The sequence below is a fragment of the Felis catus genome, chromosome A3, assembly GCF_018350175.1.
Source record: "Felis catus isolate Fca126 chromosome A3, F.catus_Fca126_mat1.0, whole genome shotgun sequence".
Classification (NCBI taxonomy): domain Eukaryota; kingdom Metazoa; phylum Chordata; class Mammalia; order Carnivora; family Felidae; genus Felis; species Felis catus.
In genome coordinates, this window is record NC_058370.1 from 15,798,137 (window position 1) to 15,821,378 (window position 23,242).

The 23,242-nt window shown below is 51.3% G+C and overlaps 1 protein-coding gene across 10 annotated transcripts; it reads right to left on the reverse strand.

Moving 5' to 3' along the window:
- Positions 1-1,259: 1,259 nt before the first annotated feature.
- PABPC1L (poly(A) binding protein cytoplasmic 1 like) lies at positions 1,260-22,566 on the reverse strand. 10 transcript variants are annotated; one of them, XM_045053565.1, is made up of 15 exons: positions 22,324-22,563; positions 20,091-20,284; positions 18,465-18,580; positions 16,200-16,339; positions 15,943-16,037; positions 12,752-12,889; positions 12,359-12,454; positions 7,436-7,702; positions 6,312-6,411; positions 5,550-5,678; positions 4,897-5,000; positions 3,939-4,032; positions 2,366-2,496; positions 1,840-1,914; positions 1,260-1,443 (listed from the first exon to the last, which is right to left on the reverse strand). In XM_045053565.1, the coding sequence occupies exons 1-14, from the start codon at positions 22,514-22,516 to the stop codon at positions 1,846-1,848; spliced, it is 1,866 nt and encodes a 621-aa protein (XP_044909500.1). In that variant the 5' UTR covers positions 22,517-22,563; the 3' UTR covers positions 1,260-1,443; positions 1,840-1,845. The 10 variants fall into 10 exon arrangements, with proteins under 10 accessions (XP_044909500.1, XP_044909499.1, XP_003983574.1 ...); XM_045053564.1 differs by having other exon boundaries at positions 1,260-1,914; XM_003983525.6 differs by having other exon boundaries at positions 1,260-1,914; positions 6,312-6,396; positions 22,324-22,562.
- Positions 22,567-23,242: the final 676 nt, after the last annotated feature.

The window sequence follows — 23,242 nt, forward strand, 5'->3', positions numbered from 1 at the left end:
AAGTTGGACACTTAACCAACTGAGCCACCCAGGCTCCCCTCCTAGAAGTTTTCAGAAGTATTTGAATAGTTTGTATTTGTCATATTGTGACTCTGGTCTATTGTCCTCTGTCATACCACTTTATATCCCACGAAGATAATAGCAGCTGTCAGGACCCTTGGTTTCTTCCCTTTATGGTCATTTCTCCTTTTTATTTCCACATTTCCCATGTTTTAGATCTCTGTGCTACTTTCTGGGTGTTTTCTCTAAATTTATCATCTATCATTCTTTTTTTACCCATATGTAATCAACTGTTTGACCCAGACATTGAGTTTATTTCTGTGACTACTTTTTTTGCTTCCTAGAAGTTTTAGTCATTTTTAAATCTGGTTTTTCTTCTTGTGATATCTAGTCTTAACAAATGTTTTTCCTTTATGTGTTTGAATATTATAAATGTCGTTAAGGTATTTTTTAGATCAATTATCTTGAGCTCCTTGGGTATGGTTTTTTTTTTTAATGTTTATTTTTGAGAGAGAGTGTGCGTGCACAAGCAGGGGAGGGGCAGAGAGAGAGGGAGACACAGAATCTGAAGCAGGCTCCAGGCTCCGAGCTGTCAGCACAGAGCCCGACGTGGGGCTCAAACTCACAGACCACGAGATCGTGACCTGAGCCGAAGTCGGACGCTCAACCGACTGAGCCACCTCTTAGGCAGGCACGACTCTTACCTGATTTGAGGCAGGTTGAGTGGTGCCATCCATTCACAACTGACTTTTTCTTCTTAAAGTCTAAAAGGCAAGCATCTTGATTTACTAAGGAAAACATAGAAGGTAAAACCAGGACCCGGGAAGGGATCCTAAAGCAATTCTACATGGGTTCTTCTCTAATGGTGTTACAGAGCCCTCAGCCAGCCAGCCCAGAGCCTACAAGTAGTTGCTGCTTCCGGGGTGTATACCTGCACTGCAGGGTACTCAAGCCCGGGGTCCAGAAACCTCCGTGTACGTCACATGTGGGCACCTGTAGCTTTAGCTCCTTCTCTCGGTGCCGTGTGAGGACAACCATTCAGTCCCGCACTGAGCCACTGCCTGGTGGGCGTCTGCTCCTCTGGGGCCATTCCAGACGGTCCTGCTCAGTTCCTGGCGACCTTGGTCTGGCACACACACAGCTTCTCCCATAACTCTTTGGGCGTCTGTTCCTTCGAGCCACATCCCCAACCCAGTCAAGTCCACCCTTGGCTCTGGCCCACCTCCCTCAGACACAAGAAGGCCTCCTGGGAGACAAGACAGTTTGCAGCACTTTTAATGCACAAAAGGAAAGGGTGACAGGCTGGCGGGGGGACCGGCCTTCATTCCACATACAGAGCTCAAGTACAGATACAGCCTGAGTGGGAAATAAGTTACAGCTCCCGGGGACAGAGAGCCAAGAGCAGGAAGCGCTGTTCAGCCGAGGGAGTGAGGATCCCGCTGTCTGGGGATGAAAGGAGAGGAATGAATCCTTCTAACATACAGCAGACGCCTGGTCTCAACGGAGAAGGCAGAGCAGACGAAGCAGGCCACATACACAAGATAAATTCACCCAGTGCCCAAGGACAGCCCAGCCTATCCCCAGTGACGCCAGGCAGGGCAGCTGGCGAGAAAACACCCGCACTTCGCACAGGGGTCAACACTCATTCTCGTCCCACGGTCTGTCCACTCCTTTGCGCCTCGCAGCTTCCCCCAAACTCCTCGGTGCTTCAGAGAGCGAGCCGGCGCCAACATGGTTTCTCCGCGGGTTTCTCAAAGTCAGCCCCTGCCCGGCTCTTCCCAGCTTCTCTTGGGCCCACCGCTGCTTCCATCTCCGTCTCTCCCACCCCCAGCCACCCACCTGGTTTCAGAGCACATTCACTTTTGTCAGCTCCGCGGCCTGGTGTGCCTGCAGCACCGCCAAAGCCTCTTCCACCTGTGGGTCGTGAGCGGGGGTCAGTGCAGCTGCCCAGCGGGGTCCCCGGGAGATCCCTGGCCGCCCACTGCCTCCGCGTGCTAGATGCCACAAGTCGCCTCCCTCTACGGCACTGCCGTTTGCGAGCGCCCGTGATGAGCGGGTCGTCGGTTGCCTTCTCCAGACAGACGGACGCCGCCGGACAGCTGGGAGAACCTGAGCCCGGTCCTCAGTCAGAACACCACTGCCCGTACCGACACCTTGCACGTGGAGCTGTAGAGAATTAACCTGGAGGGGCTGGAGGGGCCAACCCCGAGGCCTCCCGCTCACAGATGCAGCCCATACAAGCTGGCATCAGCGGGAAGGTAAACTTCGTCCAGGCAGCAGCCTGCTAAGTCCTCTAGGAGAGGTGTTCGTCATGAGCTCTCCTCCTATCCTCGCGAGGCACCCTGCCACCCAGGCCCCAGCCCACCTTGGCATTGAGGGACTCGGGGGACTCCAGCATGAGCAGCAACTCTGAGTTGTCGATCTCCAGCAGCATGCCCGTGATCTTGCCAGCCAGCTGGGTGTGGGCATCGTAGATAAGGGGGTACAGACGCTCACCTGTACAGAACACCTGGCTGACATCCCAGCAGCCCCAGGGAGGCAGGGGGTACTGTGGAAGGGAGCAGTAAGGCATGTGGTGGGGGGTCGTCCCAGAACTGCTCCTTCTGGGCTGTGTCACTTAGCATCACTGGGAGGCTCTCTCCCAACTGTAAAGTGCGCAGAGCAAACCCTGCTTCGGAGGCTAGCTTGAAGAATCAAATTTGACATTCTACATGAACGAATCTACACAGAGCCTGACACAAACTTGGTTGGTGTTTAAAGACTACTCTTGTTTGGGGCAGCTGGGTGGCTCAGTCGGTTAAGCATCTGACTTCGGCTCAGGTCATGATCTCACAGCTCGTGAGTTCGAGCCCCACGTCGGGCTCTGTGCTGACGGCTCGGAGCCTGGAGCTTGCTTCGGATTCTGTGTCTCCCTCACTCTCTCTGCCCCTCCCCTGCTCACAGTCGTGCTCTCTCCCTCCCTCAAAAATAAGTAAACATTAAAAAAAAAAAATTTAAAGACTACTCTTGTTCATTTTGCAAGAAATAGTTCCAATACACACATTGAGATTCTAGACAAGACAGGCTAAGGCTGAACTGGGCTTTTTTGGGGGTAGGAGGAGCCACACACACGAGATAAATTCACCTTCCGCCATCAGGCACTTCTGGTGGCAGAGCCTAGCGCTGGTGGTCAGCCCATCTTGGCCATGTGTGGAGGGTCTGGCCAGGATTGTGTGCTGGGTGGGAGAGTTTCCCCGTGAGGAAAGTGAAGAGGTTTGCAGGGAACTGCTAACAGAGCCTTCTGCCTCTATTAAGCCCATTTAGAATTTTCCTTTGAAGGGTGGGTAGTAAAGTGGCAAAACCCCAAGTGAGCCGAGAAAACAAGCGGAGGGAATCGGGACGGACTTCAGAGAGGTTCTGGAAATCTTGGTGGCCGTGAAGGCAAGAACCTGGCAAGTTATTCACTCAGCAGTTAGCGGCATCCTTTAGCAGGGCCTGCCGTAGACACTGGGCTGGAGGAGACTTGCACAAGGAACTCGCAGTCCAGTGGGGAATGTGTAAATACGAATTTCTGCACATTTATTTCCCACCTCCCTGCAGCGGGCACTGGGAGACAGAGGACATGTGGTGATGGCTTCTTCCCATTCAGGAGATGTAAGAAACAGCAACACCCACCAACAGAAACCCTTAGTCCTGGCCGCAGATCTGCCCACAGCTGGGATCTCTCCAAGCCTGTCACGGCCCTTGAACAGCAGAACTGAAGAAACCTCAGGACCATCTGGTCTGACCAGTGCTTTAAGACGAGAGGGAAGCCGAGGAGAGCAGAGGCAACCCGGACCAAGCCACCCAGCAGGTTGGTCAGCGGTAAAGCTGGACCTCGTCCACGTGTCTCACCTCCACTCAACATGTTTTCCTGCCAGGCTGGCCAACTCCCCCTGCTTCCTGCTCCAGCCACTCACCGATCATCTGCTTTTGTTCGTGCAGTGGCGCTGCGGCCAGCATGGACGCCGTCAGGGGCTCCTGTCCCGGGATGCGCACAGCAGGCTCCTGGACCTGCAATGGTGCCGGGGACACATCCCTTAACCACCACAGATGGGCAAGGCCTCAAAACCCTCACCCTGTCAGGTGAGCACAGGCCTCCAGGAAGGCTCTGGAAGAGGGGAGCAGGGGGCAAGGTATGGACAATCGGGTGGGACAGAGTCCCTAACAAGGGCACAGTGGGATAGACAAATTCACCCTCTAATTCAGACGCCTTCCACGGTGCCAGGAACCTGTCAAGGCCCCACTGGATGTTGCCAAGTGAAAGTCACACATTACTAACCACTTCATGCCAAATAAGGCACTTTTTATCAAGTAGCTTTATGGCCACATCCCCAGCATACTTCTGACCTTTCCCTATTCTGGTAACTTTAAAAGCATGTTGCTGTTTAAAGACTACTCCCTTGTTTCTTTTGCAAGGAAGAGTCTGAAGTATACACATTAAAATTCTAGACAGGATACGATAATGCTGAGTTTGAGACTTGGGCAGGAAGATAAATACATAGCCTTTTAATTTAATCACAGTAGGTATTTTTAGTTCTGTTTTGTAGATTAATCCCATCCCTTCAATATTCAGCATATCGCTAGGATATTTTTCCTTGCTGCTCAACACTGAATATGAAGGAAATACAGATTACTTTTGTTAATAATCCAGGCAGAGCAAACCATAATTAATAAACCAAACATGATCTTGGCTCTTTCCCTCCTTCTGTTAGTAAGGGGGATTGTTTCTCAATTGTACATGTTACTGAACGAAACTTTGCTCGTTTATAATTCAAGAAGAGAAACAAACAAACAAACGAGGGCCAGTGCCTTAGCCAAGGTTCTGAGCCAAGGCCCCAGGAGCCCAGACTAAGAGGGCAGTCAGGCCAGCCTTACCCCGTGGTTGTATGTTGCTGAGGAATATTTGTGTGTCAGCAGAGGCCCACTTGGTGCAGGATATCCCGCCCCGCTGGCTCCTGTGGTCTGGGTACCAATATTGGCTGTAAGGAGTAAGCAGGGGAGTTAGGGCCTGACAGTGATCTAAAGCCAGGAAGCCTAAAGACAAGCATTCACGTAGAATCCCCAGCACCGACTGTGAGGCCGGCACACAGATGTACAAACATTTGCCGAGTGAAGGAACAGATGTGCTGGCCTTACAGCTCAAACCTACGCCCTTGTTCACAGCTGCCGCAGTACTTGCTAAGGTTCTGATGTGATGCTAAGCCCCGCCATGTGTGATCTCATTCACCCACACGACAAAACAGGAGGGCTATTTTCATCCCTATTTTAAAAAGATGAGGTAGGTGATCAGATACAGTAGTTAGCGAGGCCACAGAGCGAGTTGGCCCCAGGAACCGGGTCTGTGGGACTCTGGAGCCCACACGAACTACTGTGCCTCACGGCCTCCAAAGTCAGCTCTACCCTCCAAGAGGCAAACGGCAAGGTCACCACGGAGGCCAGTCCTGACTCCCCGCCTGTGCCAACCCAGCACCAAGCCCCTACCCCACCCTCCGCGCACACCCGTTCCTCTTGACCCAGCCCACACTCACCCACTCTCTGGGTGTGGGGCACCGTGGGTGGCACCTGGGTGGAGGCCTGCCTGACACCGCTGACCTGCGCCGGGGGGCGCCGCAACATGGCTGGTGGTCGGATCATTGAGGCAGCTGGAGGGTAGGTGGCTTGTGGCACAAAGAACACGGAGAGAAAGGTCGGTGGGGCAGGGGCAGGACAATCAGAGCGGCGCACTGCGCCCTGAAGGTTCTGGGGTGAGAAAGGCAATGGGTGGGAAAGGGAAGTAGAACATTCGCAGCAAAAAAGATGGGTGAATTCACCTAGTCAGGCAGACCCAGAACTCCAGGGAAGGGGAGTGTGTGGAAGTCTTCAATTACAAAGCCGACTTGTTTCTACACAGAGCCCCAAGACGCACAGACCGCATGATCACACCCGCTGGGTCCCCAAGCAGCTGCAAGGGAGGGCGAGCTCTGCTCCCAGAGAGGGGCCGGAGGGGCAAGACTGCCATGGGAGTGCGTTCTCATGGTCACAGATCAGACAAGTCTTGGGAGCTAACTGAAGAGAATGGCTGCACCGCTAGTCTTTCACAAGGTCGGCACTGCTTGGGGTTTTATGCACACCTCATTCAGAAGGGGAAACTGAGGTTCAGAGAGGTGAAGTTACCCACCCAAATGAACACCCTGGGAAGTAGAGCCAGGCTTGCCCCCAAAGCCTGTGTTCATAGCCCCAGGTTCCATGCTGTCCTGAGGGGTCCACCGTCTGTGGGCCAGGCTGAGGGTACAAGGGGCGGAGTCACTCACACGAGGGTCTCGGAGGCTGGGCCGTCCACCTGGGGGCAGGCTGCATGGGAGAGCTGGACGCATAGTACGCAGTCTGGGCAGGAGGCTGTGCGGGAGAAGACTGGGGGTGAGGGGGTCGCAGCAGGTGAGAAACCGCATCCCCTCATGGACACCCCTGCAGAAACTCCACCGCCCCCCTCCAGGGTTACTGATTAGTAAAGACCCACAAGCTGGGATGAAATCTCCGCTACCCCAGTTCAGGCTATTCGTTAGCCCTGAGCCTTCCAGGGCAAGGCCTCAGGTTCAATCCTTGCCCCTTGTCATCAGAGCCACTGACCCAAACAGCAGCATAAAATGGTGACAGACCTACTCAGACTTGTGCCAGCTTAAGCTACTGCTAAGAGGAGTAGGGGGTGGGGAGCCTGGGTGGCATAGTTGGTTAAGCGTTCGCCTCCTGATTTCAGCTCAGGTCACGATCTCACGGTTTGGGAGTTTGAGCCCCGCACTGGACTCTGTGCTGACAGCACGGAGCCTGCTTGGGATTCTCTCTCTCCCTCTCTTTGTCTCTCCCCTGTTCGTGCTCTCCCTCAAAATAAATAAAACTTCAAAAAATTAAAAATAAGTAAAAGGAGCAGGGGAGCAGATACGTCCATCCCCGCAGCTGCAAATGGCCAACACCTTCCACTCCCTCTAAGTCCTGGGAGCTCCCTTCCCAAGGGGGGCTGCTCAGAACACTGGCCTCCAGGAGACAGGTTGGCAGGCAGCCCACAAAACAGGATCATCTAAGTTGGGGAAATGCTACATGCGCTCTGCTGGTTTGGGAAAGTCCTGACGCACACCAGCACGTTAGGGTAGAATAATGTGTGTGGTAAAGCATAGTATAATAAGGAAAGCTAGTTCCTTTTCCTTAATGCATGGTTTCTCAAACTTATTTGACCAGGGAGCATCTTTTTTAGCACAACACGAACCTCTCCCTGGTTGGGGACACACACTCTTACCCCCCGTTACCAGGTGGGGTTAAAGTGGCCTGCCTGCCAAGTTTCCAGCAGAAACAAGTTGTGAAGCTACATCTACCTGTGAGGCTGTCTTCCTGCTCTACCTGGCTGTCAGGGAAGGGGTGCAGCGGGGTTCGGGCAGGCCATCACCTGGGGCACAGCGGGCAGGAAGTAGCTGGCGGGCTGCTGGAAGGAGCCCAAGAGGGGGCCACCCAGGGCCCGCACAGTAGACAGGCGCTGCATGTACTGGTTGGTCAAGATGGCCTTCCGTTCCTCTTTGCGCTGGGCCAGGGCCACGTAGAGCGGCTTGGTGCCCACGATGCGCCCGTTCATCTCTGTCACGGCCTTTGTCGCCTCTTCTGGAGAGGAAAAACACACAAAGCCAAACCCCTTGCTGTGGCCACCCTCTGTCATCACCTAAAAGCAAGACAAGACAAGGGCTGCTGGGGGTGGGGAAGGAAGACTCCTGGGGCCGTGTCCCCCTCCTCCCCTGGGGCCCAGCCGGGCAGTGAGCAGGCCCAGGAGAAACTGTCACCCTGACATTGACTGAGGCCCACCGCATGCCAGATGCCGGACTGCCTTCTTGCTCCACAGGCGCCGCCACCTGATCATGGGGGGCACCACGACTCCCGCTTCACAGGTGACGGAAGCGGGGGCTCAGGAGTGACTTGGCTGAGACCAGTCAACTTGCTAACTGAGGGCTGCTCACTGGTTTTTTTTTCATTTTTTTTTTTTAATGTTTATTTATTTTTGAGACAGAGAGAGACAGAGCATGAACGGGAGAGGGTCAGAGAGAGAGAGGGAGACACAGAATCTGAAGCAGGCTCCAGGCTCTGAGCTGTCAGCACAGAGCCCGACGCGGGGCTCGAACTCACAGACCGCGAGATCATGACCTGAGCCAAAGTCGGACGCTTAACCGACTGAGCCACCCAGGCGCCCCAGCTGCTCACTGTTTAACAGGACATTCCCTAGAGTCCGTGAGAACAGCAGCATTTCAGAGTTGTTTTTTTTTATATTTAAATTTTCTTTCTGAAATGATTTTCCTAGGCTGTGATGGAAGGCCGGTTTAAATGGTATCTACCCTCATCAGAGGGGCTAGGATGAAGAGGACAGTTTAGGATTGGTTAAAACCAAGAACAGGGCAGGGGTCCTTAGCCAGAGCCACGATCTTAAACACTTCGTTTGAGGTCACTGTGATGAAAATCTGCATTTCGACTACCCTCTGGTTAATTCTTAGGATTCTTTAGTTCATTTGTGAAATTATGGACATAATAAAAATGTTCTTAAGAGTTAGGTATCCTAGACTCCAATAAAAACTTAGATTTGAATGGGGGCACCTGGATGGCTCAGTCGGTTAAGCATCTGACTCTTGATTTCAGCTCCGGTCATGATCTCAGCGTCGGGAGGTGGAGCCTTGTGTTGGGCTTTGCACTGGGTGTGGAGCCTGCTTAAGATTCTCTTTCCTTCTACCACTCACACACGCTTGCTCTCTAAAATAAACTTTAAATAAATAATATTTATTTATTTATTCAAAAAATTAATTAAAAAATTAAAGTTAAAAAAAGGTATGGAATATAAAAATTAAAAGGTTTAAATTTATACTTTTTGTGCCTATTCTGTTAATTTTCTTTGTGGTGGAAATAAAAATCCTTATTACAATTGGGGGGGGGGGGGAAGGTGGGTGGGAACTTGTCCAGGGTCACCCAGCCTGTGGACACCCATCAGCCAGAATTTGAACCCAATGCAGCATTCTGGTGACTTCCATTGCCTCTGCAAGGCACTGAGCCAGATTCTTTAGGAGAAATCTGGGGATTTCTCCTTCTGGGGAAGGCATTCTTAGTGTTGTTATTAAAATAACCTTTTTATTTTGCAATACCTCTAGGTGTACAGAAAAGTTGCAAAAATAGTACAGGGCAGCCATCTTTCACCCAGGCTTGCCCCAATGTAAACGAGTCAGAGGGACTTGGCCGAGACCAGTCCACATATGTCAAAACCAGGATGTTAACAATCGATACGGTTGTTATTAGCTACAATGCTATTGACTGAACTGCAGATTTCATTGGGATTCCACTAGTTTTTCTAATATTTTTTTTTTCTCTTCCAGGATCCAATCCACATTGCATTTATGGTTCTTAATTTTGGGGGTAGGGGGAGGTCTAGACACTGGCCTGGCCCATGCATTTAGATTTGAACTGACATACTTTTTAAATCTGCTCTATTAAAGCCCATTCTCTACACATCAATTTTCAAACTGCACCTTGCAACCCATTCATACAGGGGCCTGACCCTGAGGGTTCACAGATCCCCTCCCCTCTCCCGCCGAGGGAGGCCAGTGGATAGAATTCAGGGGGTCTGTGAACTTGGATGGGGGGAAAATGGCATCTTAATTTTCACATTAGTGTTTCCTTCTATTTTGAACACAGGCAACAAAAATAGGGGAGTCTTGGCTGTGCTTGTGATTTTGTCAGGAAGAGAAAGAAGATATTTTCATATGTCAACCACTGCAGATCTCAAAATATCATTTGTGCTAATTGGTACCTCTCTAGACCTTCTCGTTTGATGTAATTATGAACCACATACTGCTGTTACCTTAGCATTTTGATAATTATATTTCAGTAGAATTGTTTCTCTGCAATCCTATGAATTTTCTTTTAGGCATTTAAGAATATTCTCAGAAGGGATCTGTAGGCTATCATCAGACAGCCAAATTTTCTTGACACCAAAGTATTGTCTTAGCAAGGTAATAAAAACTTCTGTTAGGTAGTAAATAATGATAAAATGGACTTATATAGCTTCTATGAATGTGACAGTGTTATTAGCACTTTATACACCTTAACTCGTTTTCATAATCACTGTATTTTATATATAATAGAAATCATATAAATATGTAAGCCTACATAAAATCCCCATTTTATAACCTAATTGGTCAACTAACAAGATAGTGCCACAACTCTAAGTAACCCAGATGTTTAGAATTCCCTCCACTCGAGGAGTCCTCAAGGAGGTGGGTGAATCCCCAGAAATTATACACAATGTGTGAATAATCAGATCACTATTTTACCACTTGTGGGCAGGCACTCTACATGCTGACTCTTTAGTGCTCAGGACACCTCGAGAGGTAGGGAAGGTTGCTCCCACTTTACAGACGGGTAAACGGGCTCCAAATGGCAAAGTCACTTCCTGCAGATCCTACAGCTAGTTAATGGTAGGACTGGGATTTAGACCACAGTACTACCCAAATGTATACCCAAAGTATAAATTTGCTGGGCAAGAGGGCCCACAGCTTTTTTATAATGTTTAAGCAAATTTGTTGATGCTTAATTTACATGTCCCACAGCTCGGTCACATTTGAGTCCTTAACTCAAAAACTGTTAGAACCTCTTCCCCAAACACCAGGCATTTAAAATTGGATTCAACAGGGCTGCCTAGGTAGCTCAGTTGGTTAAGCATTAGACTTCGGCTCAGCTCATGATCTCAGAGTTAGTTCAAGCCCCACATCAGCCTCTGTGCTGACAGCCCAGAACCTGGAGCCCACTTCGAGTTCTGTGTCTCTCTCTCTGCCTCTCCCCTGCCCCTGCTCACACTGTCACTGTCTCTCTCTCTCTCAGGAAGAAGTAAACATTAAAAAAAAATTTTTTTTTTAATGTTTATTTTTGAGAGACAGAGCATGAGCAGGGGAAGGGCAGAGAGAGAGAGAGGGAGACACAATCTGAAGCAGGCTCCAGGCTCTGGGCTGTCAGCACAGAGCCTGACGCAGGGCTCAAACTCACAAACCATGGGATCATGACCTGAGCCGAAGTCAGATACTTAACTTACTGAGCCACCCAGGCTCCCCAAGCATCTGACTCTTGATTTTGGCTCAGGTCATGATCTCGCGGTTCGCAGGATCAAGCCTCACAGCAGGTTCTGTACTGACAGCATGCAGCCTACTTGGTGTTCTCTCTGCCCCCTCCCTGCTCTCACTCTCAAAATAAATAAAAATAAACTTAAAAAAAATTGGATTTAACAGGCAAGAGAACTTCCTAAGAACCCAACCATTGCATCACATGTGCTGGTCTCCAGCCCCATTACTCACACTGATCTCTTTGGAAAGTTCCTCATTCCCACCTGCAGCTCCCTACCTCCTCACAGCCAAGCCAAATGTTTCTCACACTTCTTACAGGAAGCCCTCCTTCCTGTTTCCCTGGGCTACCGTACCTCTGCCTCCAGTACTCCCACCCTCACTACAAAAACACCTTATAATAGATTTGAGTTAGTGATGTGTCTGACTTCCCCACTTGACTATAAGCTACTCGAGGGCAAGAACCACATCTAACTTGTTACTGTATACTTCCCAGAGGGCCTGGTAAGACAGGAGGTGCTTAAGGATGGAATGAATGAATGCTGGGTCATCTTAAAATCACCTGGGGAGCTTTTAAAATAAAATGCCCAGGCCCTACTCAGAGAGCGTGAGTCGTCTGACTCAGGTGTCTGTCTTTAAGAGCTCCCCAGGGGAGTTTTAAAAGCCAGGGTTGAGAACCATCCAATGAGCCCAACACTCTCCTTGTGGGGATGAAGGTCAGAAGACATCTGCTAAAAGTCACAGAGCTACTGAGTAGAACAGCCAATCATCACTTATCAGGTGCTGAGGGGGCTGGGCACGTGGTAGGTGCTCAGTAAATGGGGAATGAACGAACGAATGAAGAATATAGCAGCCCAACCTTCTCATTTTCCAGATGGGGGGACGGGGGTCCGAAAGACAACAAAACAAGCAGTGGAAATTCTGAAACATGAATTTCTAGAATCTGGCATACAGTAGGCACTCAATAAATGCTTATTAAATGAACCAAGGTTACAGTGAGCCCCAATAAGTCCAGCTGTGTGATTGGGACTGGACTTCAACCCTCTTCCCTTCCAGAGCAGACAAGGCTGCAGATGGACGTCAAGTTCCAACGGGGGGTCAGACATAATCCCCCCCAAACTCTTAAAAGGAGTAGCTCAGCACCAACTCCCTGGAAGAAGGGGTGTATAGGCAGCAGGAAGATGGAGGGGCAGGCTCTCTATCCCCTGTAGGTGCCCCCCCCCAGCCCTCACCTTGGCACTGGTAATCACTCCATAGGGAGAGAACTCTCTTCTCAGCTTCTCATCATCGATGGAGTCATCCAGGTTCTTAACATACAGGTTCACACCCTAGAAAGAGAGGTTACTGTGGATGTGTCCCTTCCCCTCCATGCCCCAGGTTACCTCATGTCGGGGACCAATGTAGGCCACGGGGGCCCTGGAAGCCTTGGCCACCAAGCCTCCTGCTTCCAGTCTGGCATGGCACCCACGCCCCCAGCCGGCGTGCCCATCACTGGAAGCTGCAGCCCCTAAGGCCCCTAAAGCCAGCTTCCTGGGGGTGGGATTGCTGGAGAAAGGCTTCATATTGAGGACCCTCCACACACACACTCACATGGCTGCAGCTGCCACCAGGGGTCTGACCCTCACCTGGTAGCGGGTCAGCCGGTCCTGCTTCATCTGCTCGAACCTACGCTTCAGCTCATTCTGCCTTTCCACCCGCTTCTGGGCCCGGCCCACGTACAGTAGCCGCCCTCTCACCTCCTTCCCATTCATGTCCGTCACGGCCTGGGCAGAGAGGGAGCGAGCGTCCTTGGTAACCACCCCCATGAGGCCCTGGCCTCCAGTCCCTGCCAACCAGGCCAGCCTTGTTAGCTGAGAATAATTAGTATCAGGAGAAAAGCCACTTAAAGAATCCACTTTTTTAAAAACATGGGACAAAATTTCAGAGTAAACCATAGATTAAAAAAAAAAAAAAACTTGATTTGCACTCTACTTTAAGAAGTGAAATTGAAATTTGCAAAGTTTCCCACAGTTAACCTTTAGGTTCTTAACTTTAGGTACACACTGATGATCTGAACAGAGCAGGGAGAATTCTTTCAAGACGGCATGAGCGCATAATCAACATCCTTCACTTCATGCTGGATTTCACAGCACAAAGAATCCTTTTTGCTAACTACGAAGGCTTTCGTTTTTGTTGAGAAACATGTCTTAACCCTTTTTTCTTCTTCTTTTCTTCAGATAGCTGGCCTAAGCATGCCACATCCTAAATGGTCAGTGGCTTTGATTGCACGGAATCCTACATCTTCTACAAGATGTGCAACTTCTCTTAATGCATTTATACTGAACTGAATTTACATGGACTTACCTGCAAAAAAAAAGAAAAAAAATCAGCAAAAAGGTAGACTCGTGTGTGTCCCAGCTCGATGGTTAGGGTTAGACACTAGTGTTAGTGAGGAGATGTTTGAAAAGGGCCTTTTTTAAACGTAAGCTCTAACACCCAAAGTGGGGCTTGAACAAAAGGGAATTTTTTAAGTGGCCAACTAGTTAGTAAATATTTTTACATCATGAGGATATTTCCTTACCTAAATATGCAAATCTATGTAAACATAGTCGAAGGCCACAGAAACTGCTAGTTGTACGGCAGTCTTTAAGGTCATTACCTGGGTTTTCTATTCTGTTCCACTGGTCTACAGGTCTATTTTTCTGCCAGTACCACACTGTTTTGATTACTACAGTTTTGTAATATAACAATGGAATATCACTCAGCGATTAGCAAGAAGGAAATATTGCCATTTCAAGGTCATAGATGGAGCTAGAGAATATAACGCTAAGCAAAATAGAGTAAGGCAAATACCGTATGATTTCACTCATTTGTGGAATTTAAGGAAAAAAATGAGCAAAGGGAAAAGAAGAGAGAGAGAGAGAGAGAGAGAGAGAGAGAGAGAGAGAGAGAGGCAAACCAAGAAACAGACTCTCCACTATAGAGAGTAAACGGATGGTTACCAGAGGGGAGGGGGCGGGTGGGTTAAATAGGTTAGTTAACATACAGCGTAATATTAGTTTCAGGTGTACAATATAATGATTCAACACTTCATCACCCGGTGCTCATCACAAGTACACTCCTTAATTCCCATCACCTATTTAACAAGATTTCATTGTTTTTTATGGGTAATATTCCATTGTGTGTGTGTATGTGTGTGTGACCTCACATCTTCTTTATTTACTTGTCAATTGATGGACACTTGGGCTGATTCCATAACTTGGCTATTGTAGATAATGCTGCTACAAACATCAGGGTGCATATAGAATTGTTGAATCACTATATTGTACACCTGAAGCTAATATAACACTGTACAAAAGAAAGTCATGCTTACAGAAATCATTAACATAAAAGTCATTACCAAAGTCTCTAAGACTGTGGAGTCTATAGACCCCTGAGGCTTCACCCACCTATTCCAACTTGTCGTTTTACAGGTGAGCAAACCAAAACCTAGAGAGAGAGTGGCTTTTGTCCAAGGACACACAAGAAGTCACCTCTTGAAAGGAGCCATTCACTTAAGAACAAGACTTCTGAGTCAGAAAGAGCTGGTTCTAATCCCCATGTTGCCTCTTGCTAGCTACCACCCTGTGGAGCCTGAAAACGGTTTAGCCCACACTGGTGAAGCAGCGAGGAGAGCGTATGCAGCCCTCAGCACGTGCCCGGCCCATGGCAAGTGCCCGGCAAGAAGTGGCTGCCGTCAAGATGGCACCAGGTAGGGTCTCTAGCCAGAGCCCACAATGAGCCGAGATCCCCCTTGTCCAACGGTCTTCATGGGGCAGCATCCAAGGAAAGAGCTTTAGGGTAGGAAGGCAAATGGGACAACATCACTCCAGCTCGGTCACTGTGTGACCTTGTACCATTCACCTGTTCAGCCAGTAGGTAGCTAGTACGTACTGGCAGGTGCAATGCTGGAGATTTAAGGGTGAAAGGAGATCCGGCCCCCACCCTCAGTCCTATTACATGGAAATCCGTGTTAATGATGGAGAGAGACAGAAAGGGCACCTCACCAGAAGCACGGGATGAAAGAAGAGGCTCCTCGGTGGAGGGAAAGCATAAGCGGAGACCCACAGGATAAGCACTAAGTAGTCTGAAGGCACGCCGTCTGATACGGTGGTCACTAGCCGCATGCAGCTACCTGAGCACTTGAAATATGGCTAGTCTGAGTTGACATGTACTGGCAGTACCAGGTTTCAAAGAATCAGTACCAAAAAAGGGGGAATGTAAATATCTGTTTTTATATTGAATACTCACTGGAGTGATAATTTCAATATGTTAAATTGAATGGTAGACATTATTAAAATGAATTTCTGGTGTGTTTTTTTTTTTTTTTTTACCCCTTTTAATATGGCTACTGGAAAATTTTAAATCTCGTACGTGGCTCCCATTATATTTCTACTGGATAGCACTAATCCAAAGAGTAAGAGGAGGGAAAGGTTTGAGAAACAGCATGTATCTGCAAAGGCCTGCGAGCAAGAAATGACCTAAGCGCTTCCCCTCCCTGGCCTCAATCCCACCATCAATTCAAGAAGAGGGTGGTGGCTGTCTCAGAGACCCCTCTACTTCCCCTGGGTGACAAGAATCTATGAAAAGCAGTCAGCCTTAGGGTTTAGAAGCACCAGGTGAGGCTGCAACCTTCTGCCTTCGCCACAGGCAGGCAGGGCCCTGACTGTTGTGGGCCCAGGCTGGGGAGGAACTTTCTTCTCCTCTGTGGGCAGCTGGAGCCCCCTCCTCCTATCTCCTTTCTTCCTAGTACTGGTGTGGTACCTCCTCCAGGAAACGGCCATGGGGAGGCTCCTACCTTCTGGGCTTCCTCATGCTTCTCAAAGTTGACAAAGCCGAAGCCCCGGGAGTGGCCGCTGTCATCCCTCATCACCTTCACACTCAGCATCTTCCCTGGGAAGGGCCAACCTGGCTCAAAGGGGAGTTGGGGAAGCCCCAAGATGCTCCCCTTCCTTCCCCCAGTTCCTCAAGAAGCTCCAGAAAGGCCGCTCCACCCAACCCAACCTGGGGACAGAAGACAAAGTGATGCCCGATTCCCTTGGGGAACACGCCCACCAAACTGGGAGAAGAGGTCCTGTAGGCCCTGCTCGTCCACGTCCACGTGGAGGTTCTTCACATAAATGTTGGTGAACTCCATGGCCCGAGCTCCCAGCTCTGCTTCCCTCTCCCGTCGAGACTTGAAGTGGCCAACAAAGCTGTGGACACACTGACAGGGTAGGTAGCTGCCAGCCATTAGTCACCCCCATTCCACCCAGCAACCCTGGGTCACTTGGGTCAATTGCCATCAGCCTCCAGGCACCTATATCCCTCATCGAAAGGCTGGGAAGGGCAATACTCTTTAGATGGATTACATCCAAGGCCAGACCACTTCTGACACCCAAGATTCTATGTTCTAGCATCGGGTTAAGAAGATTTCATTCTATGGGGCCCCTGGGTGGCTCATTCCATTAAGTGTCAGACTTCACCTCAGGTCATGAGCTCGCAGTCCGTGAGTTCAAGCCCCACACTGGGCTCTGTGACGACAGCTCTGAGCCTGGGGCCTGCTTCGGATTCTGTGTCTCCCTCTCTCCCTTCACCCCCCACTCATGCTCTGTCTCTCTCTCTCTCAAAAATAAATAAATGTTAAAAAAAAAAATTTCATTCTTGGGGCGCCTGGGTGGCTCAGTCAGTTAAGCATCGGACTCTTGTTCTCAGCTCGGATCATGATCTCACGGTTCTTGAGTTCAAGCCCCGCATCAGGCTCTGCACTGACGGCGTGAAGCCTGTTTGGGATTCTCTCTCTCTGCTCCTCTCTCTCTCTCAAAATAAACTTTATTTAAAAAAGATTTTATTCTTGTGGCAAATGCACAGAGACCTCCTACCATACACCAGGCAGTTGAGTGTACATGAGGGAAGAGCAGGAACTAAAGAGTCCTACAGAGGAGGGCTTGAGTCCCCACTCTGCAGTTGCCTACCAGTGTGACCCTGGGCAAGTTACTTCACCTCTCTGAGCCTCAGTGTTCATTCTTCTAAAACTGGGGATGAGGGACACTTGGCTGGTTTGGTCGATAGAGCATGAGGTTCTTGGTCTCAGGGTTGTAAGTTCAAGCCCCATGTTAAATTAAATTTTTTAATTTAAAATTTAAATTTAAAAAATTGTTCTTAAATGATTTCTGAGAGACCGAGTGCGAGCGGGGGAAGGGCAGAGAGAGAGAGAGGGAGACACAGAATCTGAAACGGGCTCCAGACTCTGAACTGTCAGCAGAGAGCCCCACGCGGGGCTCAAACTCACGAACCACAAGATCATGACCTGAGCCGAAGCTGGACGCTTACCCGACTGAGCCACCCAGATGCCCCTAGAGATTACTTTAAAAGAGAAATAAATAAATAAAATAAAAACTGGGGATGAAACTCAGATCGCAGGCATTTGCTTATTCACTTCACAGGCACTGGGTACACTAGAGAAGCAGTAGTGACAGAACCAACATGGTCTACACATGGGGAAACACATCTAGGAAAGTATCCTAGATTAAGGGGAAAAAAAACAGGAGAAAAGTTAATGGTGTCTATGGCACACGTAGCACAAATAAGCTGTAGCTGGCACTACCGATGCAGCAGCAAAGGTGAGCTCGGGCAGACGGTGGCTAACGAAGGTCATGTCCTTTGCAGAACTGGGGAAAGCTGGCCGGGCTCAGTTTCATGGACAGGAGCCGCCCCCGAGAAACTGGCCAAGGTAACCCTCAGTGCATCTTCCGGCTCAAAGCCACTTTACCTCCACGGCACCGAGCGTGGGGCCGGCCATCACCGGGGCAGAGTCACAACTGGGGACGGGGAACCCCAGAGCAGGGTCTCTCCAGCATCTGCAGCTCAACTGTCCTGTCCATGAAGAGGGGCGGCAGGGGGTGGGGGAGGGATGCCGCCCTTAAAGGTATGAAGATGGTGGGCTAAGCCCAGGCCTGCTTCCCTTCCTGTCCCCAAATCCCATGAAACGACACAAAAGGTTTACGAAAAGAATTTTCACAGCCATGCCAAGAAGGCTGGAAAACAGATGAAGTCACTGACTCCAGGGGTGACGTGGCCACTAGCTGTTCCTGCTGGAACTGCAAAATCCCTACTTGGAGCAATGCTCTCACAAGTATTGGCAGCCCCGTTCTGACTTGGGGAAAGGGAGCTCCTGAGACCCCGAACTCTGCCGAGGTCACACTGCCAGGAGCGTACCGGCTGCAGCTTAGTGGCTGGTGCCCATCAGACGGTGACGGACGGCATCAGCCCCCCTCCCCAGGTCGGCCGCGGCCCTGCCCCCCCCCCCCCCCCCCCCCCCGTCCCCCGCGCACCACTCACACTTTGCGGTCATTCAGCAGCATCCCGTTCATGGTGACGATGGCCTGCTGAGCGGCCTCATGGGTTTCAAAGTGGACGAAGCCGAAGCCTCGGGAACCGTGATTGTCACACACCACCTGGGCCACAGGGGAGAAGGACAGAGGCAGCATGCAACCGAGGGTTCGGGTAGTAAAGAATGGCACAGGTAACAACTGCTATTTGAGTGTTTGCTCTGTGCCCCACACACAGTCCCTCCACCTTTAACTCAAGCCGCGGCTCTTCCATTCAGATTTAATCACGGTGACTGGGGCCCCCACTCTGGGCCGAGCACCACTGAGGGCATCACATGCTCATCTTGTTACATTTTACTATAAGAACCCCTCCAGGCAATTCTGAGCCTCTGAGCCCCAGCCTGATTGGGGAAAATAGGAATAAATGACTAGCCCAAGGTCACTAGCCAGCCATGCTTCTGATTATTACGGCTACCACTTAGACGGGGAGCAGAGTACCAGGTATCCTTACGTCGTGAAGATTACCAGACGTAAAACACAGGCACAACAAGCCTATGAGGTGGCTTCTACAACCGCCCCCTTTTAGAGAAAGTGGAGGTATGGAGAGCTTAGAAAACTGGCCCAAGGGTACATTGCTAGCCAGGAAGTGGAAGTGGCAGGATCTGAACCCCAGGCACCAAAGTCCAAGGTCTGACCGACTCTGTAGCCCTGACTCTGCTCAGCAGCTGGCCGCACTACAGGTCTGGTTCTCTTCCCACTGTGCTACGGAAACCTTTCCTGGGGCTTTGACTGCATGGTCACTATGCTTTTCCCTCAGAGCCCCATTTCCAGCTATTCCTAAAAGTGTCACCATCTCCAACCAGCCTGAGAGATCCCAGGGCGGGGCTGACATTTGTGTGCCTTGCAGCTAACCCGGCCCAACGGCCCACAGCAGGTCCTCAGTAGGCCTCAGACACTCGCCTGAGTCACATACAGCTTTCTGTCCGATCCATAGGGGTCCAGAGGAAGCCTCAAGGCTTGGCTGCCAGGATGGCCTTAGTTAGCAGCCCTCCTATATCCCTTTATAATTTCTGTCCTGTCTCTCTGAATCTGGGCTGGTCTCAGGACTTGCTTTGGCCAAAGAAGGCAGTAGAAGCAGTGGTGTGCCAGTTCCGAGCTTACATCTCAAGAGGCCTGGTGAGCTTCCACTCAGTCCCCTGGGCCACTGCCACGGTCATGAGAATGGCCTGAGCTAGCCCGCTGGAGGAGGAAAGACTGTAGGGAGGGGAGCCGAGGTGCTCCAGCTGACAGCCAACCGCCCTCTAGAAGCAGAGCCAGCCAGCTCTCAGTGGGCATATGAAGGAGCCCAGCCAAGAGCAGAAATGCCCGGCTGAACCCCGTCCAGATTGCCCACTGCAGAATTAGGAGCTGAATAAACGGTTGTTGACAGCCCCTAACCTCTGACGTTGGTTACGCAGCCAGAGCTGACTGATACACAGGCAGCCTCTGATGGATCTGCGAAGAGACCAACTGAACGTGCTCGCTGCAACCTGAGCTGTACCGAAAAGCCATGGGCCGCGGGGCAAGACGTTGTTCAGTGTCCCTCTACCATACAGGTATGCGACACAGACCCTCCCCCGCGAGGGGGCACACCCACCTTGCAAGAGAGGATGTTCCCAAAGGTGGAGAAGGTGTCATATAAGGCCTTGTTGTCTATGGAGTCCTCCAGGTTCTTGATGAAGATGTTGCCCACACCCGACTTGCGGAGTCCTGGGTCCCGCTGGGACCACATGATGCGGATGGGCTGTCCTCTGATCACTTCGAAGTTCATGGTGTCCAGTGCCCGCTCCGCTGGACAGGAGGAGGAGGAGAAAAGGGAGCAAGTAAGGGTATTTTTTTCCCTGAGCCCGGAGGCGCTTAACTGGAATCAGAACAAAGAAAACAGTGCCACTGTCTGGGTGTCACTTGAGAGAAGAGCCTGGAGCCTCAGAGGAGATGAGCAGAAATAATTAACGTGCATGGCGCTCCTCCCACCCTCGTGTTGGGGTCCCATTCAGCTCCTCACAATAGCCGCGTGAGCATGGATTCGTAGCCCCACTTCACAGAGGGAAACTGAGGCTCAAAAAGGGGGAAGGATCAGTGGCAGAGCAGGTCTACCACGGTTTCGAGAGCACGTGGGGTAGATAAAAAGGGAAAGAAGGGTCCTTTAGACAAAGAGTGGCAGCGGTTAGGGGAAATGAAAGCTCAGAAGTGTGGAGAGGCAGAGGGGAGATTCAATCCCCAGCAGCAGGACTCTGGGGGATAACACCTCTCTGGGCCTGTTTCTTCACCTGTAAAGTGGGGATGATGAGACTATTACCCACCTTCCCACATCTAACAAAGGGAGAGAATACCACCCACCCCCGGGTTGAAAATTAAATCAGGTATGCGGGGCACCTGGGTGGCTCAGTCACTTAAGCGTGGGACTTTGCCTCAGGTCTCACGAACTGTGAGATAGAGCCCCCGCATAGGGTCGGGGATGGGGGGGGGCTCCTTGCTGACAGCGCAGAGCCTGCTTGGGATTCTCTCCCTCTGCCTCCCCCACTCCCCCACTCTCAAAATAAATAAATAAACTTAAAAAAAATCAGGCATGTAAGGTGCCTTGCATTTTGTGCCTGGTACAAAATAGGAGTTTGGTAAATGGTAGTGTGTCTGAGAACAGCACCCTAGGCCCATTCTCCGGCCACTGCTACGGCCTGCTCCCTGCCAGTAAGAGGTAAACTTTCTCTTCCCTGGAGCTCGATTTATACCATCTGTGAAGTCTGGCAAAAAGGTCAGGGCGTGCAGGGCTTGGAGGAAGATGTTAGAGGCAGTGCGGAGTAAAGCAGAGAGCGAAGGAGAAGGCTCTCTGGGATCCAGCTCAGTCACCTGCTGGGAAGCCAGCAAACCCCCCCTCCAGCAAACCCCCAGTTTAGGAAACCTCCCTATCCACCCAGGAGACCCAGAGTAAGAGTGGCGGCTTTTGAACTTGGCTGGGGCAGCCCTTTTTTGGTGGTTTCTGGAGTCTTATGCCTGAAGGTTATAGCTACCATTCTTCTCTAAGATTAGCACTTACTGAGCCCTCCTGCTGCACCAGATGATACTGGAGAGACGTCAGAGACACAGTTCGTTCCTTCCACGCTACTGGGGGATAAGCCGTAGCCCTATCTCACAGAAGAGGTACTGAGTGTGAGCTCTTGCTCCGGCTCACAGCCCGACCTGGCGCTCTCAGTCTTTATCCTCTCCACTGTCAAAGTGTGGCCGTAACCACCTGGCAAGCTCTAATCAATCCTATCGGCTCTGAAAAACTCTGTTGGGGCCTGGAGTGGAGGGGTTTTCAGGGTTCCCCAAGGAGGAGCCTCTTGGTGCAAGCTCAGGTCTGGCAGCCCCGCAAGGCGGGAGCCCAAGGCCCAGCTCTCCTGGCTTCCCCACTCCACCTGTATCCTCCCCAGGTGCCTTGACTTTCTCACCCTCCCGACCACTCTGCATAAGGTAGGTACGATCCCCATTTTTCCGACATGCGACTGAAACTCAGAACGGTTGATTAATTGCTCAGTCACACAGCTGCCGGCCTTCTGATCGCGAGGCCGGCGTGACCCCTTAACCCCTTAGCTGTTTTCACTCAGCCTTTATAGCTCTCCTCTGTACAACGGAGCACCAATAAAACACACGGTGAGCTCACACTAATTGCTCGTAGCGGTCTCAGGGGGCTCTTAGGGACAGGGCCCCTTCCAACCCCTTGTATCTCTGGGCCTCAGTGTCCCTGGTTGCAAAGTGAGAGATGCAGGAGCAGCCAGAGATGGCAGCGCGGGCCTGAGATGCCATCTGTCGGTCGGTGCGTCTGTGCCCTCCCCCCCCCCCCCGGGGCTCACCGTCGGCGGGCTGCTGGAAGTTGATGTAGGCGTAGCCCAGCGAGCGGCGGGTGGCCACGTCGCGGCACACGCGGATGGACAGGATGGGGCCGGCGGGCGAGAACTTCTCATACAGCATGGCCTCGGTCACGTCGGGGTGCAGGTCGCCCACATAGAGCGAGGCGAGCGGGTAGCCCGGGCCGCTGGCGTTCATGGCGGGAACTGAGACGCCGCTCCGGGGCTCTCCCTCTCCGGCGGCAGCCCCTCCCTTTAGCGCCCGCCCCGCCCCGCCCCCCCAGCTGGGACCCCTCAGCGCTCCAGGGGCCCCAGGTGGTGCCCTTGGGACCCCGCCTCCGGAGGCGGGGCGCGCCCTCGACGGGGCCTGCGGGGACGCGGGTAAGAGCGGGGCCGCATCCCAGTTCCAATCCCGAAGGTCATTGCCTTTCTGGGCCCTTCTCAGTAACAGGGATGGCTCTCTTCTCAAGCGTTCGAGGGAACCGCGCATTTTGTGTTTCACATACGAACAGAATCCCGAGCCGGAAACTCAGCTTCAAAGCTTGCGCACCTCGCCTCCTGGAAGGAGTCTTTTTATCGACACAGCCCGAATCCAGCACCCCCTCCTGGAACTGGCCGTGTGAATTGGGACTGAAGGCTCCACGTGAAAATTTGAGACCACAGAGGTCTCCCTTGACACTGGGTCTCCCGTTGCTGAAATCTTTTCCGGGACCTTCCCTGTCTGCCTTTCTTTTGAACAAGCCATTCCACCTGCATTCCATCCGTTAAGTTCACCATTACTCTCTAGGGACAGCAGGGACCTAACAGTACAAGGTTGTGAGTGACCCCAAGCTCAGCTTGCAGCCTTAACCTACCTGTGGTGTGGGGGCATAAAAAAAATCCCAACCCACAGTGGACCACTAAGACTTGCCAGTATTTCCCCTCG

Bases quoted from the DNA above. Each gene is read 5' to 3' on its own strand.
- PABPC1L (XM_045053565.1), bottom strand. From the start codon at position 22,516: ATGAACGCCAGCGGCCCGGGCTACCCGCTCGCCTCGCTCTATGTGGGC. The intron at 18,581-20,090 runs GTGGGTGTGCCC...CCTGTGGCCCAG, and splicing joins GGAACATCCTCTCTTGCAAG to GTGGTGTGTGACAATCACGG. The intron at 1,915-2,365 runs GTGGGCTGGGGC...CACGACCCACAG, and splicing joins CCGAGTCCCTCAATGCCAAG to GTGGAAGAGGCTTTGGCGGT.